The 18,312-nt window shown below is 46.2% G+C and overlaps 1 protein-coding gene and 1 non-coding gene across 4 annotated transcripts in view; both read left to right on the top strand.

Moving 5' to 3' along the window:
- Nucleotides 1-3,843: 3,843 nt before the first annotated feature.
- MTHFD1L (methylenetetrahydrofolate dehydrogenase (NADP+ dependent) 1 like) overlaps nt 3,844-18,312 on the top strand; it is a 181,164-nt gene continuing 166,695 nt past the window's right edge. Inside the window, exons 1-6 of one of the 3 annotated variants that reach the window (XM_045161908.1) lie at nt 3,844-4,356; nt 9,539-9,623; nt 11,027-11,077; nt 11,172-11,225; nt 14,472-14,596; nt 16,931-17,031. In XM_045161908.1, the coding sequence (XP_045017843.1) occupies nt 4,136-4,356; nt 9,539-9,623; nt 11,027-11,077; nt 11,172-11,225; nt 14,472-14,596; nt 16,931-17,031 (637 nt within the window). In that variant the 5' untranslated portion in view covers nt 3,844-4,135. Of the gene's footprint in view, nt 4,357-4,895; nt 5,206-9,538; nt 9,624-11,026; nt 11,078-11,171; nt 11,226-14,471; nt 14,597-16,930; nt 17,032-18,312 lie in introns of those variants that run through there. The other 2 variants (XM_006080210.4, XM_025294367.3) reach the window with 2 other exon arrangements.
- LOC112587706 lies at nt 17,992-18,126 on the top strand. The gene has a single exon (XR_003112197.3). It is a non-coding gene; the product is annotated as a small nucleolar RNA SNORA70 (small nucleolar RNA).

Raw genomic sequence — 18,312 nt, 5'->3', positions numbered from 1 at the left:
TCAGTCGTGTCCGACTCTGTGTGACCCCATAGACAGCAGCCCACCAGGCTCCTCCGCCTCTAGGTAAACTTTATTATACTTTAACGTGAGATCTAATTTAAAGATAGAAAGTATCACTTTAAAGGTATGGATCATCATATGGTTTTGGTGATGACTGAAAACATTCTTCAAAGTGCCTTCCTCAAGGCGGCTTTGTAGCGCAATATATGGCCAGAGTCGTTTCTGTATTAGGGATTACAGTAACAAGTTAAGTTTTTTGGCTCACCGTTCCCAATCAGTTTAGCTTAGGCATACTGGTTTTAACTTGTTCTTCTCTATTCAAATTTTTCTTCCATATAGAATATTTCATTAAGTGCTGGGAAGGCGTCTTTGGGACCTGCTGTGCCATGCTGAACCATGCAGTTCAAAAACTGCAATTCAATATGATCAGGAGGGTTGCCTTTTTCTTTGAAGATGTGGCTATGCTGTTTATCCTCCACTTCCCTGTGCTGTTTCTTTTCCACTTAACATTTTCAGCAGTTATAAATTTTCTGAGAACTGCATCTGCAAAGGAAGATGGGTAAATATTGCCATCACAGGTGTGACCCCAATTCACCTTCCCACCCCTCCCCTGACACATAGAAAGCCTTCAACGCACAGCTATGGAACAGCAAATTAAAGAATGTTATTTCTCACATCAGAACTGGAAACAATACAAACAATGTGAGGAAAAGGTAAAATAAATTATGGTCTATCCACAAAAGAGGTTATAATATATAACCATTAGAGGTCATGATTTCGAATATTATCCTTTCCCAATTTCATGAAAACAAATACACCAAGTGAAGAAGAGGCCTATGGTTGCAATTTTATAAAACAATTTCAAATAAAGTTAAGAGATTAAAATGAACAGTTATGACTTGGCGACAGTATTGTGGGTGATTTTATTTTTTCCTTTAGGTTTTTCTATATATACATTATAAATAATAGTACATATATTGGAAAAACACGTTCATTTCCGGCTTCAGATCCTCTGGTGTTTTCTCTTGCTTGCCCTCCAGAAACAGCGACGCATTTCACTTTCATTTTCTCAGAAAACCACCCTGTCCCCATCAGCTCTCACCTCCAGTTCCTCCATTTCCCCTGCCCTCAGCTGTAAGCAAACCCTGGCATTTTATGTCTCTATAGATTTGTCTATCCTGGACACTTCCTATAAACAAGATTGTACAATATGTGGTCTCACAAAGACAACGGCAGTTCACAGTCTTTGTCAACATCACTGTGGTCAGCACTCATCAGATGGCCTGGTAAACTGTCTCCACAGTTGTGGAGTTACTGTTGGAAACTCCTGAGGGTAGATTAGATAAGTTTCAAAAAAAAAAGCTTTTTTCTTTTTAAGGACAGTTTCAGGTACAGAGAATGCCCACAAATTCCCTGTGAACTGGGTGATTTTCGTTTTCTGGCCAGTGACCCATGTTCAGCAGCGTCCAATGAATGTCCATTAAATGAAAGTGTTAAGTCGCTCGGTCATGTACAACTCTGTCACCCCATGGACCGTAGCCCGCCAGGCTCCTCTGCCCATGGGATTCTCCAGGCAAGAATACTGGAGTGCGTTGCCATTTCCTTCTCCAGGGGATCTTTCCCACCCAAGGATCAAACCCACATCTCCTGCACTGCAGGCGGATTTTTTACCTCCTGGTAAAGAATATGCCTGCAATGTGGGAGACCTGGGTTCGATCCCTGGGTGGGAAAGATCCCCTGAAGAAGGGAACAGCTACCCACTCCAGTATTCTAACCTGGAGAAGTCCACGGACTATATGGTGCATGGGGTTGCAAAGAGTTGGACACAACTGAGTGACTTTCACTTTCACGCTTTACCATCTGAGCCACCAGGGCAGCCTGTGTTTCTATGGACAATGTGAGTTATGACGTGGTGACTTTGATTGTGTTTCTTCAGCTGTAGCAACAGCATTGTCTAGTGGTATTGTCAGTATCTGGAGGACTTGTTCTGGTTTGCAGTATCCTGATAGGTTGTCTGACCTTGGGTCATTCTTTGGTTCTTTTGGGTCACAGTCGCCTCATCAATAAAATAAAGGACAGGATAATTTTCCAGATCTTTTTCCAGGCTAACTTTGTGTGAATCTTTAAGTGGTGTTTTGGGGCAGCTGGTTTAAAAAAAACCACCATAGCTTCTTTCACTGCTATTTCCATTAAATGATTGGTCCGCTATTTATAATGAGACACATAAGCCTCTGAGGGTTTTAAGACTTGCCCAAGATTATCAGGACAGTTGCTGAACAGGCCATTCAGGTCTCCTTTCCGATGTTTATATGTTTGCGGAACGGAGCAGGACGCTATGGTGCATTCCTGGAACAGACCACCCCCCACCACCCCCATGCCCTCCACCTGCCTCTTGTTTGTAGAAAAACTTTAGCCACCCAGACTTTCCCCAATTTCCAAAGAATAAACTTAATCAGAGAAGTAAGAAAGTGCAGAAACAAAGCAAAACAGCCAAGTAAGACCAAAATAATTATTAATAGTTTAGTCCTTAGACAAAGTCAAGGACCTTTTGTTCCTCCTCAAGGGCTATAGATAATATTCTGAGACATACCCTTTGAGCTGTTCTACGGAGAGTGAAACCCCCACTAGATCAAAGCAGTTAATTGTATGTTGCCCACAAGAACATAGACCCCGGACCAGTTGAACCAGGGGGTTGATGATATTGACTCAGAATTACCTCACCACCAATCGATCAGAAGAATGTCCACGAGCTGATCACGCATTTGAAACCCTCATCCTCACCCTGTCTTTAAAAACCTTTCCCTGAAAACTACTGGGGAATTTAAATCTTTTGCACCATTAGCTGCCAGTTCTCCTTGTTTGGCACCTGCATAAACCCTTGCACTTTTCCCTCATCACAACCTGATCTCAGCAGGGTGGCTTTAATGCGTCCCTGCGAGTGGACCCAGGTTTAGTTTGGTAATACTTGTACAAGACACAACTTCTATGATTTTGTTTCCGCTTGTGTAAAAAGGTGGTAATACCCACCTCACAGGTTTGTGAAATGTTAGCTATTGCTGTGGGCTCCCCAGGTAGCTCAGTGATAAACAATCTGTCCGTCAATGTAGGTTTGATCCCTGGTTCCAGAAGATGCCCTGGAGAAGGAAATGGCAACCCACTCCAATATACTAGGTGGAAAATCCCATGGACAGAGGAGCCTGGTGTGCTACAGACCATAGGGTTGCAGAGTTGACACTATTTAGCGACTAAACAAACAAAAAACTATTGCTATACCCCTCACATGTCAGACGTGGCAGTCAGCCTTGCAATAAAGAAAATATAGATAGCAGTATAAGATTAAGACATGATCACTGAAGGCCTGCAAACCAAACTGATCTTTCTGGATCCCAACTTTCTCCAGGTTGAAAATCAGGGCAAAACACATTAACCTTTTTTTAGGACTAAATGCCGTGTCTCTCCAGCATCTCCTACAGGCTTTAGCTGCTGGAAAAACCAGTGTTCATAACTTGTCCCTTTATTCCTGTTTTACCTGGGATTTATAAGATTTTAAACACAGTCTCATTTTGAGGCAGTTAAGCATCTCAGAGGTTGTCACTTGCCTAAGGCTGCAAAGTCACCTTGTGAACTCCAAGGCCCACACACCCTTCACTGGTCTCCAGCCTGATAAATACAATCAGCATCTAAACCAACTGCCCTCCTACGAAGCAAACTGCCACCCGCGGGCAGGATCTTATCTGCATCCTAGGCGGAGGAAGAACATACGGTCTCCAGGCAGGGAGGGATGCCCATCCTCACGCCCCACCCTCCTCTGATTTTTATCCCTAATCAAATTTCGCCTACGACTCAAAAGTGCCAGAAAGCCAGGAGTCCGGGCAGCTCGAACAGCAGCCCCGCGCCGCGCCGGCCTCCGCCTTCCCCACGTCACAGCCACCGAGCGCAGTGCCCACTAGGGGCCCCCGTTCGCCCAGGAAGGCAAGCCAGGTACTTCCAGCCTCTGGCACGCTACCGCCCCGCCCAGCCACCCCCGGCAGAGACGTGAGCCGCTGCCTCCCCGAGGTCTGCATCCGCATCTCCGCGTCGCGGGAGGACCCGCGCGGCCTCCGGTTCTCGCTGCCGCCACTGCTCGCGCCTCGACATGAGCGCGCGCCTGCCGTTCGTCCTGCGCCGGCTCGCGCGCCCACAGCACCCGGGCTCGCCGCGCCGCCTCCCATCTCTTTGTCGCGCCAGCAGCGGCGGGGGCAGCGGATGTGGCGGCGGGGAGGGTCTCCTCGGGCAACAGCGGCTGCGGGATACCCAGGCCGGGAGCAGCCGGGGCCCGGGCAGCCCGGCGCCCCCAGCGCGGGACTCGATCGTCCGGTGAGTGTCCGGCGCTCGCCGCCGCCCAGGTTCCTGGCAGTGGCGGGGTGTTGGGGGAGGTTAGGAGGAATCCAGGAGGCGGGGCGGCTGCAGCGCTCGAGTCTCGGCCGACCCCCGGGAACCTCCGTGGAGGTTCGCTGAGCATGGGCTGTAGTGTTTGGTGCCAACTTTTCGGGGTGATGGCGGCTGGTCAGGGTTTGCGGGGGGGGGGGGGGGGGGGGCGGGCGGCGGGTAGCGCGGGCATCCAGAGAATGGGCTGGGCCAGCGCGAGAACGGAGATTACCCAGGCCGGCCCAGGTCCGGGGGCGGGGGATCCGGAGGGCATGGACCTCCCCAGTGGGTGCTGCGCAGCCCAGACCGCGTGCCGCGCTCCACGTGCGCCTTCGGCCGCCGGCTCTGATGCAACGGCGCGGGGCGCGGCCTGGGCAGGAAAGGGGCGGTGCGGCGAGGGTGGGAGCCCCCGAGGAGGGGGAGCGCCTGCTCCACCTTCTGCTCCGCCCTTCAGCTGGTCGGATCCAGGGTCGGGGGCTGGACCGTTGCGGGGCTAGGATTGGGGGAGTAGGGGGCCGCAGCCAGGGCCCGGCGATCAGCGCCCAATGGCGCAGCGGCTTCGCCTTCCGGACGCTATCTGGGCGCGGTGAACTGTGACTGCCGTTGAAGTCCAAGCTCATCACCGCAGCCTCCGGCGCCTGGGAGGACTGCGGCCTGGCGCACCAGTTGACTCATTGGAGGCGGTCGAAGTCGGGGCCGTCTGGTTTCAGGCGTCGCTGCACCGTGGGCACGGCATCCCCAGCGCAACTTGTTGCCAAAGTTCTCTCTCGGGCCAGCGGCGAACTCTGGGAGCCCCGGGTCAGGCCTTCCGCTGTCCCCACCCGAAGATGTTCGCGGGTCCCCCTCCATCCACCTCCCCCCGCCCCCGCCCCGATCCCTCACACACTTCCTGGCCGCTCCTCTTCACCCTTCGGCGGGAGAAAGGGGAAGTCTTTAGTCTTCTGTCTGGAGAAGTCTGTTAGCTGGGGACCCAGACGGTGTAGAGCAAAGCGCTCTGGACGTTCCTGGGGGCCAGGATGCCAGTCAGCAAGCTGTTTGCCTCCATCCATAGACATCCTCTTCTGTTTTGCTTCTGTCCTTCATTTTGAGAATGGATATGCCTGTTTCCAAAGCACTTCTTCGGAGAAAGGCAATGGCACCCGGCTCCAGTACTCTTGCCTGGAAAATCCCATGGACGGAGGAGCCTGGTAGGCTGCAGTCCATGGGGTCCCTAGGAGGCCGCCACGGCTGAACGACTTCACTTTCACTTTTCACTTTCATGCATTGGAGAAGGAAATGGCAACCCACTCCAGTATTCTTGCCTGGAGAATCCCAGGGACAGGGGAGCCTAGTGGGCTGCTGTCTTTGGGGTCGCACAGAGTCTGACACGACTGAAGCAACTTAGCAGCAGCAGCAAAGCACTTATTGAGGTGGCCTGAGACTCCAAGGACCCTTTTGTTTAGCTTACCCTGTCTCTCTGAAAGTGAGGTTTCATCTCTTCCTGTCGTTAGGTTTTAAGCAATGAGCTCACCTTAAGGGGTTGTTACCAAACCTAACTGGAAATGCTGGCTAAATGTGCAGCAAAGCCAATCTACTGGACATGGGGTTGTGATGTAGCCAAGTACAAGGTTTGTTGTAGGTTACCAAGCAGGCGAGTCCAGGACAAGCTTCAGATCCACTCCAGCTTGGTCTCTGAGTTCGCCTTTTGTTTGGTTTTCTTTTTTTTTTTTTTTAAGGGGAAGAACTGAAAGGCTGGAATTAGTTATCTTGTGACATTTCATTTCTTAATTGTAGCTTTGGCAGTTGCCATGTCTTTGGTTTATGCTTCTCTGGTTGGCTGGTCCTTGAGTGGGAGTCTGTTAGCTCATCTCCTGAGTGTATAGTTAATGAGATCTGTGATAGTAATCTTATTTATTTTTATGATAGTAGATTTAGCACATTAATGAGATTACCAATAACAATTTTAGTCATCTGGCTCTGGTTGATTGTTGTTTATTTAGCACAGAATTAAAGTCACAGGGCTCAGGAAACTGGACAAAAATTTTAGATAGATTAATCATAAATTGAATAAGAGGTTTTAGGGGGGTTTGATTTCAAGGTAAGAGTCTGAAGACAGTATAGGAGGCAAAAATCTCCTTCCAACTAGAAGTTGACATGACAACTTTTCTCACCAGGGCAAAAAAAAAAATCTTGATTAGAAACATTTATGCCACTTTTTAGACTTATTGAACCTGGTAACTCCTTGTTTGCTTTGTTTGGCACTGTAGGAATAATGAGTAACCCCAAAGAATGATACATTACACATGTAACAAGTTGTGGGGGATTTTGACTCAAGGAGCTGGGTTGGTGACAGATCTGAGCTTCTGTAGCCATGTGCCCTTCATTTATTGGAATGGTAGGACTCTTGCCTGGAAAATCCCATGGACGGAGGAGCCTGGTAGGCTGCAGTCCGTGGGGTCGCTGAGGGTCGGACACGACTGAGCAGCTTCCCTTTCACTCTTCACTTTCATGCATTGGAGAAGGAAATGGCAACCCACTCCAGTGTTCTTTCCTGGAGAATCCCAGGGGCGGGGGAGCCTGGTGGGCTGCCGTCTGTGGGGTCACACAGAGTCGGACACGACTGAAGCGACTTAGCAGCAGCAGGAACTGCAGGTGTTTTCTGGGGAAAGTGCTTTTGGAAGGCATGTTTTCAGTGTTGAAGGGTAGCTTAGAGGCGCAGAAGAACATTTTACAATTATAAGAACAAAGGTAGAGTTCTTGTAGTGCCATTGCCCTACATTGAGAAAAGGGGTTTGTTATGGCTCAGGGAATTGTCCACACTGGTCAACCAAAGGCTGAGCTTGGATCCAAGGCTATTTCCACTCAGAGCTTTAGAGCCACCCAGACACTCCTTTTTGAGAACATACATTCCAGGCCCCACCCAGACTTAGGGAGTCCAATTTGATGGGCTGAGGCACAGCCTTTCTCTTTCCCATGCTCTCTGGCTGATCCTTCTCATTGCCAAGAACCACTTGGGACCCGCACTCCAGTGCCTCCCATACTACGCAGAAATGAGGACCCAATATGGCCCAAATTCGTAGTCAAGAAAGGCGGGGAGGGACTTCCCTAGTGGCCCAGTGGTTAAGACTCAGCGTTTCCGCTGCAGGGTGCCTGGATTCCATCTAAGATCCTGCACACCAAGCAGTGTGGCCAAAATAATCATAAACATAAGAAAAGCATAGAATCCGCATAGGGCACGTGGTCCTCAGCCACGTTTTGCTGCAAAGAAGATTCTGGCTCATTTATAAGGTGATCTGTGAATTTTCATATATAGTTCAACAGAACAATACAGTCATTTCACTATCCAGTCGCTTTATCCCAGGTGATTAAAAACAAACAAAAACTTGCCTGGTTTGTAGACAGCTGCATGCTCATCAATTCCGTTTCTTTTGGCTCAGCTGACAGTGGAAAGGCTCATCTGGTTAAGTTTTGAGGCCTTTAAACATTTTCCGAGCACCCCTCTTTCCCCTTCCATCTAATAGGAGCTGTTCCTCAGATACGTTCGTCAGTTTCTTCTCTGAAAACTGGGAGGAGTTTTGCGTCTGGCCATTTTGCCCCATCCCTTTGTCTATGGCCACTTACTGCTGATGGGACCTGGCTGAGAGTTCACCCTGCAATTTTTGAAAACTGTTGTGTGTGCAAGACTCTGATGGAGATGGGAGATAAAACTTAAAGATAGTCTTAAGCCCTGAAGCTTGGGTACCGCCTCAGCTAAGCCTCTTGTTTATTACTGTGAGAGGAAAATGAGCCAAATTGTTTTATTAATTAAAAAATTTTAATTGAAATGTAATTGATTTACAATGTTGTTGTGTTAGTTTCAGTTATACGGCAAAGTGATTCAGTTACCTATATATGTCTGTATATATAGATATTTATATGTGCTCAGTTGCTCAGTTGTGTGCAACTCTTTGCAGCTCCATGGACCGTAGCCTGCCAGGCACCTCTGTCCATAGCGATTCTCCAGGCAAGAATACTGTAGTGGGTTGCCGTGCCCGTAAGGGAATCTTCCCCACCCAGGGATCAAACCCAGGTCTCCCACATTGTGGGCAGATTCTTCACTATCTGAGCCACGAGGGAAACCCAGATGTATGTATAGATCTATCTTTTTTTTCAGATTCCTTAGTTATTTCAAGATATTGAATGTATTTCCTTGTTCTATATTGTAGGTCCTTGTTGTTTGTCTATTTCATATATAGTAGTCTGTTAATCTCAGACTCCCGATTTATCCCTGCCCCTGCCCTTCTTCCCCTTTGGTAACCATAAGATTGTTTTCTATGTCTGAGGGTCTGTTTCTGTTCTGTAAATAAATTCATCTGAAAGAGCCGACTTTCTTGATTGTGTACAAGTAAGGAACATTTCGCGTGGAGGGTGGTGAAAAGTGGTCTCTGAAATGGCTCATTCCAGGAAGCTACAGAAAAAGAGCCTGCCTTGTACCACGTTTATCTTGGTCTGCCCCTGTCCGTGGGAGCTGACACCTGGGGGATGCTAAGGGGAAGGTGGCCCCTGCTATTTTTCAGGAGGTTCCAGTGCAGACTTGAGGGGCCCAGAGGAGTGAGAGGCTCCTTCTGTGAGAGGCCTTCGGAGAATATCAGATCCCTGCACCTCCTCGGTGTTTCTGCAGCCTTTGCTTCCCATCCCTTCTGTAAACTCAGGAGCTTAAAGTGTATCCGGACCCATCACTTCTTACCCCCTCCACAATCCCCTGTGTTAGTACCTACCCCTCTTCACCCAAGTTTGCTTTCCCCCTGGACCCAGACTCTTCTGGAGTGGAAGGATTGTGATGGAGAAAGGGGATTATTGAACCAAGAAACCCAAACTTCTTACTACAGTAAACTTAGAAAATGCAAGAGAAAAAGTCACCCCTAGAAAATTACCATTTGCATCCAGCTCATTTACCTCTGCTTATTTTGAAAATTAAGAGGTTGTCACATTTTATGCCGGGTTAAGTAGTTCATGATTGCTCTCCTGGGCAGCCCCCGACCCTGTGCATACCCGGAGGAGCACCCTTTTGCTATCTAATTAGAGAGTAAGAGACCTTCTAAGAAAATGTGTGGTACCTACCCTTTCTTGTCAAACCTAGATCTGACTGTGTTGTTTCTCTTTCCCAATGTAGAGAAGTCATTCAGAATTCGAAAGAAGTTCTGAGTTTATTGCAAGAAAAGACCCCTACCTTTAAGCCGGTTCTTGCTATTATTCAGGTAAGCTGAGAATGTGGTTCTGTCTCGCTATTTTATGATGTCTTTTTTTGTTTTTTGGCTGTTTTGGGTCTTCGCTTCCACACATGGACTTTCTCTAGTTGTGGTGTGTGGGCTTCCCACTGTAGTGGCTTCTCTTGCTGCGGAGCACGGGCTCGTGATGCATGGGTTCAGTCAGCAGTTATGGCACACGGGCTTAGTTGCTCTGCGGCAAGTGGAATCTTCCGGCCCAGGGATTGAACTTGTGTCCCCTGCATTGGCAGACAGACTCTTAACCGCTGGACTACCAGGGAAGTCCTGGTATCTTTCAATCTAGATTGTACAAGACAACCACCTGCATTTCTTGTCACAGACATCCCACTGGGGCTTAGGGGAGGAAGGAGAAGCCTCAGCTGGAAATGCTGTTGTTTCCCCCTTTATCTGGCCATTTTGCTGCTTCAGGGTTCCAGGTCAGGTACCGCTCTGTTTGCATCTGTCTCCTTTTGGTATGGATAACTTCCAGAGGTTGGGACATAGATGCTCCCATAACTTGCATTATGCAGGATATACTGTGGCCAAGTATCAATTCTTATGATGTGATCTGAGGGGAAAGGGGAAAAACATGCCTCTTTGTTTCCATGGAAGACAGATGCTTGCTGAGACACGGTATTTGGTGATTTTACTACTTAGTCTCTAAAGCCTGCCTTGAGTCTGAAGGGCCAAAAGCCACAGCATGTCAGAAGGACTTCACGTTCCACATCTGTCTTCTGACTTCGGACCCTTCGTTGCCAGCTGCAGTTGGCACTATTTGCCACCTGTGTTGGCGCACCCAGGTGATGCCAGGTGCAGGCAAGTGATTAGCTGAGCCAAGCCTGTAAGCTAACACAGCCCAACAGTTGAGCTGCCGCTATTGTTCTTGGCATGAGTTTAATGTATCAGAAAAGCTGTCTCATCAGCACTGTGATTTCAAGACCAGAGAGCTATGCTGAAGTCACTTGCATTCTTTGGAGTCTGTTCCTGAAAAGGTAGGCAGGTGAGAAGAGCGGAAAGAAAAGTGAGCCGAGGGCCTAGCCTCCTGGAATTCAGCTTACCTGATAGCTTCTCACTGAAGGGCAAGTCACCTAAATCTCCCTGTTTGGCATTCCTCACTTAGAACTGGGTTCTGGTTGTGGCTATATGTGCCCTGTGAGGATTCTTATTTTAAAAAGAAACATAACTTGAAAGCCTGAGAAATTGCCATGTTAATGAAGACCAGCCGTTAGCTCCCTTTTATGAGCAATAGGATTCTTGTTCTGCATTTCCCTTTTATCGTCTTTGTTGTTAGATGATGCATAATCACAGAATTAGTCTTTGTATTGTTCTGTGCCTATTCAAGATCTTTTATGTTGATCTTTAATACATTCTCCTTCTGTCTCCCCTCTCCCAAGGCAGGTGATGATAACTTGATGCAAGAAGTAAACCAGAATTTGGCTGAGGAGGTAAGGATTGTTGATTTTCAAAAATGCATTTTAGTTTTTGGGTGGTACATTCATCTCCTCTCAGTGACAGACTCGCCCTGTGTACTCTTTGCAGGCTGGTCTGAACATCACCCACATCTGCCTTCCTGCAGAGAGCGGGGAAGATGAGGTAAGACAGCAGGACACGTGACTCTTTTGTGCCCCTCCCCCTCGGCCCTAGTAGATCTCTGAGCATCTCTTGCTGTGGGCGGAACTGACCAAGCCTTTTCTCAGGGCTGAACTTTTGGAGAGAAGAATTCACTTTTCCCATTAGTGTAAATGCTCTGTGATCTGTCCCTTACCATGTTTCTTTCTTTTTTCTTTAAAGTAGAGTTGATTTACAATGTTTTGTTAGTTTCTGGTGTATAGCAAAGTGATTCGGTTATACATATACGCTTGTGTATTCTTTTTCATACTCTTTTCCATTATGGTTTATTACAGGCTATTGAATGTAGTTCCCTGTGCTATATAGTAGTACCTGTTTTTAAAAATATATTTATTTATTTGACTGCACCAGGCCTCAGCTGTGGCCCTTCAGATCTTTGATCATAGTTGCAGCACTTGGGATCTTTAGCTGTGACATACGAACTCTTACTTGTGGCACATGGGATCTAGTTCCCTGACCAGGGATCAAACCCAGACCCCCTGCACTGGGAGCTCGGAGTCTTAGCCACTGGACTATTAGGGAAGTCCCCAGTACCTTGTATTTTATCTCCTTACCATATGTTTCTGCTCAGTAAGGCCTCCCCTCGTGGGCACTAGTGGTAAAGAACCTGCCTGCCAATACAGGAGACTTAAGAGACGTGAGTTCGATCCCTGGGCCAGGAAGATCCCCTAAAGAAGAAATTGGCAACCCACTCTAGTATTCTTGCCTGGAGAATCCCATGGACAGAGGAGCCTGGTGGGCTTCAACCCATGGGGCCACAAAGGGTTGGACACGACTGAAGCGAATAGCACACACTGTATGTCTGTGTTGACAGCATGAGCTATGACGTGGTCACTTTGGTTGTGTTTCTTTAGCTGTTGCAACAGCATTGTCTCGTGGAAATTGTCAGTGTCTGGAGGACTAGTTCTGGTTTTCGAAGTCCTGACCTGACTTGTTTGACCTTGGGCCATTCTTTGGTTCTTCTGGGTCACAGTTGCCTCATCAGTAAAATAAAGGACAGGATCATTTTCAGATGCTTTTCCAGGCTGACTTTGTGTGAATCTTTAAGTGGCATTTTGGGGCAGCTGATAAAAAACCAGCACAGGTTCTTTCAGCGCTACCGTATGTGCTATAGTTGTTTCCAGCAGCCGGGATACCAACCCTCCTATGTGTCATCTCAAGCCTGGGATAAGCAGCACTGCATAAGTAGGGCCTCAGACACCTAACCAGGGCCATCCTAGTGTCTGAACCTTCTGTAGCTAGATTTTCTTCAGACTGGCTATGGCAGTGATGAAAACTGTAAATAATCGGGAATAGCACTGAAGTCTTTTGTAGGTGCTCAAAGTCACGTCCATCAAGTCGGAGATGCCATCCAGCCATCTCATCCTCTGTCGTCCCCTTCTCCTCCTGCCCCCAATCCCTCCAGGTATCAGGGTCTTTTCCAATGAGTCAACTCTTCACATGAGGTGGCCAAAGTACTGGAGTTTCAGCGTTAGCATTATTCCTTACAAAGAAATCCCAGGGCTGATCTCCTTCAGAATGGACTGGTTGGATCTCCTTGCAGTCCAAAGGACTCTCAAGAGTCTTCTCCAACACCACAGTTCAAAAGCATCAAGTCTTCGGCGCTCAGTCCTGCGATTCGTGGGGTCGCAAAGAGTCGGACACGACTAAGCAACTGAACTGAATTGAACTGACTGCAAGTTCAGAAGTAGGGAATCCCTGGCTAGTGTGGTGGCATCACAAAGTCCTTAGATACTCAGGTTCTCAGGATCTTGCTGTGCTGCCTCATATCCAGGATGGCCCATTCAACTCTACAGATCACACCCACATTCTATTGTTGTGTTGTTGTTCAGTTGCTCAGTCGTGGCCGACTTTTGGTGACCCCATGGATGGCAGCACACCAGGCTTCCCTGTCCTAAACTGTCTCCCTGAGTTGCTCAAATTCATGTCCATTGAGTCAATGATGCTGTCTAACCACCTCATCCTCTATCGCCCCCCCTTCTCCCGCCCTCAATCTTTCCCAGCATCAGGGTCTTTTCCAGTGAGTCAACTCTTTGCATCAGGTGGCTCAAGGATTGGAGCTTCAGCTTCAGCATCAGTCCTTCCAGTGAATATACAGCATTGATTTCCTTTAGGATTGACTGGTTTGATCTCCTTGCAGTCCATGGGACTCTCAAGAGTCCACATTCTAGCCAGCATCAGAGAGAAAATAAATCCAGACTCAGTGAGAAGTGATATAATCTGAAAGAATTACTGCCAGATGGGGAAAGGGCCTGTTGAGGAAATGTACTCTGCCCATAACTTCTACATACCTTTGAGAGGTAGGCAGAAGGCCTGTCTTTTACAGGGAGGGGGAGAGAAGGCTTGAAAGAAGCCAGTGTGATGAAAGAAAGGGTGGCTTGATGAGACAGCAGATGAGAGAATGTTTTACCTGAAGCCAGCCTGTTCTCATGAGTGGAGGGAGGAGAGTGCCATCTGCCAGTCAGACTGGGGCTAGGTCAAAGTCTGGGCTTCCCTGGTGGCTCAGATGGTAAAGGTGTGTCTACAGTGTAGTAGACCTGGGTTCAATCCCTGTGTTGGAAAGATCCCCTGGAGGGGAGCATGGCAACCCACTCCAGTATTCTTGCCTGGAGAGTCTCCATGGACAGAGGAGCCTAGCAGGCTACAGTCAATGGGGTCACAAACAGTTGGACATAGCTGAGCGACTAAGCACAGCACAGCACAGGTCAAAGTTTAAGAACCGGAGGGAAGGAAAGAAGCTTACCTAAAGTTCGATTTACAAGCAGTTTCATTCTGATGGATCAGTGGGGACAAGCGGTTCAGCTAAATTACTCATGGACAAAAAATGGGAATTTGTGGGGTCTGTATCTGGCCCTATTCCCAAGTAGGCAAGAGAGCATCAGATGGGCTCAAATCTGACTGTGGACAGGGAATTGTCTTTTATGGCTCTCACTTGTAGCATCTCCTGTCTTTATTATTTGCTGAGCTTTGGTTTTGTTTTGTCCTGTTCTGGTAGAGAATAGTGATAAGAAAGACTTAAAGACACCAAAAATTCAGCCAAGCTTTTATACGTGGTGAGAAGGGAATATAGATTGCTTTTTTCTGCTTTACACCAGGTCTTCAACAAGGACAAAAAGAAACTAGAACACATACATTTTTACGAATCCATGTTTAATATAATATGGCTTTTGGGTCTTATTTTTGCACAACTGACTATAGTTTTCCCTTTAGATTATAGATGAGATCCTAAAGATTAACGAAGACAGCAGAGTACATGGCCTTGCCCTTCAGATCGCTGAGACCTCATTTAGCAACAAAATCCTCAATGCTTTGAAACCAGAAAAAGACGTGGATGGGTAAGAACATATAAAAGAAAACAATCAACTCATTGCTAGTTTGTTTACAGTAAATTTTTGAAAACTCTGCTCTTTCAACTATGTCAGTAATTAAGACTTGAAAGGAGTAATTTTAACTATTTCAGGAGTTGGAGGGTCTGTTAAATTCTGCTTAAGAAAGTGCATGTTTGGGAAAATACACTTACCCTTTTGTAGTGCTTGTGTGCCATTTTGGAATTAACCAGTCATATTCATTTGAGAAGTTCCTGTCTGACTTATAGAGTCCTTAGCTGGCTCTCCTATTCTAATAACTTTTCCTTGATAGTTCTACCAGACTAGAGAAAAAGCCCAGACACCTGCTTCACCCGCAATAGAGTATTCTTCCTCAGTTCCAGGCCAGTAGAGAAGAACAAAGCAAGCCCTTACGTTCATAATGCAGGGTTTTGTTTGAAGGGAAAAACTGACTAGCAGGTGCTTTGATATTGGTCTTGAATTTGTGTCACATCATGATATAAGCTTCAAGGGACAAGGAGTACTACCCACGCATATGGGAGTTCCTGATGTTTCCTAAAAGTTGAAAACCTCATTTTCCTACATGGAAACAAGAGATTTATGTACTGTGACCTAAAAGAACATACTTAGCATTACAGGGTGGTAAGCAAATTGATAACATTATTCTTGTAGGGGCTGGATTGAGTGGATCACCCACCACCTCATTGACACATCCAGATTCTGCCATTATCCAGGCCTTCTGTTGGGACTTAGGGCAGACTCAAACAGCGAGAAAAGTTGTCATGAAAGTCTCTGATCCTGTAGCAGACAAACCATAAAGAGAGAAGAAGCTCTAATTAGTTAGGAAACCTGCAGAACCTCAAGGTATCAAGGTGTAGCTTTCAATCCTTCATAAAAAGAGGACTATGAAACCTTTCCCAAGTATCCTCATTTTGTTACTAACCTGTATTGAGACCATCAGTTTAAGCTGAACAGTTAGGGACTGTGTTGTCCTGGATTTGACAAGAAAGGACGCAAGGCATTGAAAGGACATGGTTCCTCCTTTTTTCCCTTGATTCCTGCAGGAGATGAGTACTGATGTCAAGTGGGGGTCAGACCTTGAATCCAAATCTTGTGAGGTCACTCCCCGATTTCTAGGATTGATTCTGGACTTTGATATTAATGGAGATGTAAACTCCCTCAGGGTAAAGTGGGCTTGGCTTCAGGACCATGGCACACATCCAGGGCCACCCTTCTCCATAGTCCACTGAAATGAGCTTCCTGGAGCTGTGCAGTGAAGCCCTACATGGCTTCAAGCTGCAGACGCGCTGTCCAAGCAAGATCAGAACACCCTTAGGGACCCCATTAGCGTTGCCTGAAGGGCTGCTTTAAAAAGCTGATGGCCTCTATTCCTGCCCGCTCTTTATATATGTTTTTCTTGCCCACTCTTTAATTTCTATTTAATTATTTAATATATCCTATCTGTCAACAAAAAATCAGTGAACTATCAAGTTAAAAAAGGAATAAAAGAGAATTTTATTTGAGCCAAATCAAGGATTATAACCCAGCAAGCAGATTCTCAGGAAGCTCTGAGAACTGTTCCTCTGTTAGAAGTCAGAGATAGTCATATAGTCATATAGATAGAAGTCAGATAGTCACAGGGATAGAAGTCAGATAATCATACACATTGTCGGGAGAAAGGATAACACATCACAATGACACGCTGATGTTTTACAGAAAATTCACTAAGGGTGCAGAGTCCCGATGAGAAGAAAGTGAAAGTGTTAGTTGTTCAGTTGTGTCTGACTCTTTGAGACCCCATGGACTGTAGCCACCTACCAGGCTCCTCTGGCCGTGGAATTCTCCAGGCAAGAATACGGGAGTGGGTTGCCATGCCATTCTCCAGAGGATCTTCCTGAGCCAAGGACTGAACCCGGGTCTCCTGCATTGCAGGCAGATTCTTTACATCTGAGTCATGGGGGAAGCCCCATCGTCCAGATGAACCCCAAGTCACCCTGACCCCCTACAGAGCTGGGAAAGAACACTGTTCTTTTAAGAAGTTACATGGCTAGTGTCAGAATTTTAAAAAGTTATCTTTTCAGTTGAGCAGGCAGTCTTGTCTTTGAGGAGTTCTGGTTAATATGTCATATGGGTACACACTGCAGAGCTGGGAGGGAGGGACGCCCAAACGAGTACAGAGAGAATTTTATAGCTAATTTTTTCTTGACCAGCTTTAAAAGATAAACTTCTTTTCATTATATCAAATATTGACTTGGCTGTTATTTGGGATTAATACATGTGCTTTACAAATGAGTGAGTTTGGGCCAAGTTTGAACTCACTTGTTCCTTTGTTTTTGGATTCAGATTAACGGATGTCAACCTGGGGAAGCTGGTTCGAGGAGATGCCCATGAGTGTTTTATCTCACCTGTGGCCAGAGCTGTAATCGAACTTCTTGAAAAGTCAGGTATAATGCTCCTTCAGAAATGTTGCTGTTCTGTGTTTTTTGGTATTCACATGAGTTAGTAAAGATTTGTTTCTGGAAGATTCTTATTGAAACACTGAAGTGATATTCAGTGTCAGATTTTTTTGTTTCTTGTCAGATACATATGACTATGGCAGATTTTCTAATAAGACTATTATAATTTTAAAGAGAAATTGGTAAAGGTAAATGATTAACCTTGTTAAACATTAAATAACACATTAACACATTACGTGTTAAACATTTTCTCAGTGTCTCTCATGAAACTCTCAAAATAACCACCGTGAAAGACGTTTCAAGTTTCAACTCCTCAAATCTGTCAGTGTGTAGACCTAGATAAGATTTATATTTAAGGCTTAACTGACTGTTAGATATAGACTGTTAGATATATAGTTTAAATGACTGTTAGATATAGTTTAGGGTATAGAAACCTGGATTAGGATTTATCAGTGAACAGTATCACTTTCAGTATCAGTATTTAATTTCCATCTTTCTCTCCTTTCATGTCAGTGACATAGAAATGAATAATATCTTAGTTATCACATTTAACAAGTAAATTATTACTGAGTCTCTCCTATATTTAAGGACTTTATAACTGAATACATAAAAATTTAATAAACTTAATTTTTCTTTGCACTAGCTTGAGTGAAAAAGAGACCAGTGTCCCTCCCCTATACCCAAACGTGCAATGAGTAAACAAAAATTCTAGAATATATACCAAAGCTTTGTTAGAAGACTAACTTTCAAGATACACCTTTAGGACAGTAGTCATTAACCTCAAATCTCTGAGATAATCCGAATAGACAGTGTCTTTCCATCATATGAATAATTAGGATGATGATTCTGCATCACCCCACCATAAAATTTGCACAGAAAGAATAAATTACGGCTTATAGTCATTGTAAGTCTGGTGCCCAGAGGGCCAAGTTTTAAAAGGCTATTTTTTTGCAGCCAATTAAGCTGATGGTGCTATTTTCGCTGGGGAGTGCTGGTGTGCAGTGGCTGCAAACAGCAGACTCCTGGGTAGTGTATGAAGCCTGTTGCCTGCATGGGTTGCCCTAAGGGAACTTGAAGTGAAAGTGTCAGTCACTCAGTCATGTCTGACTCTTTGTGACCCTGTGGACTGTAGCCTGCCGGGCTCCTCTGTCCATAGAATTCTCCAGGTAAGAATACTGGAGTGAGTTGCCATTTGGAGACAGCCCTTTCCAGGGGACATTCGTGTCTGGCATGCTGTCCCCAGTCTAGGCTCCAGACAGGTGTGCATCG

Source organism: Bubalus bubalis, chromosome 10, assembly GCF_019923935.1.
Source record: "Bubalus bubalis isolate 160015118507 breed Murrah chromosome 10, NDDB_SH_1, whole genome shotgun sequence".
Lineage (NCBI taxonomy): Eukaryota > Metazoa > Chordata > Mammalia > Artiodactyla > Bovidae > Bubalus > Bubalus bubalis.
This window is presented reverse-complemented; position numbering and strand designations above follow the sequence as displayed.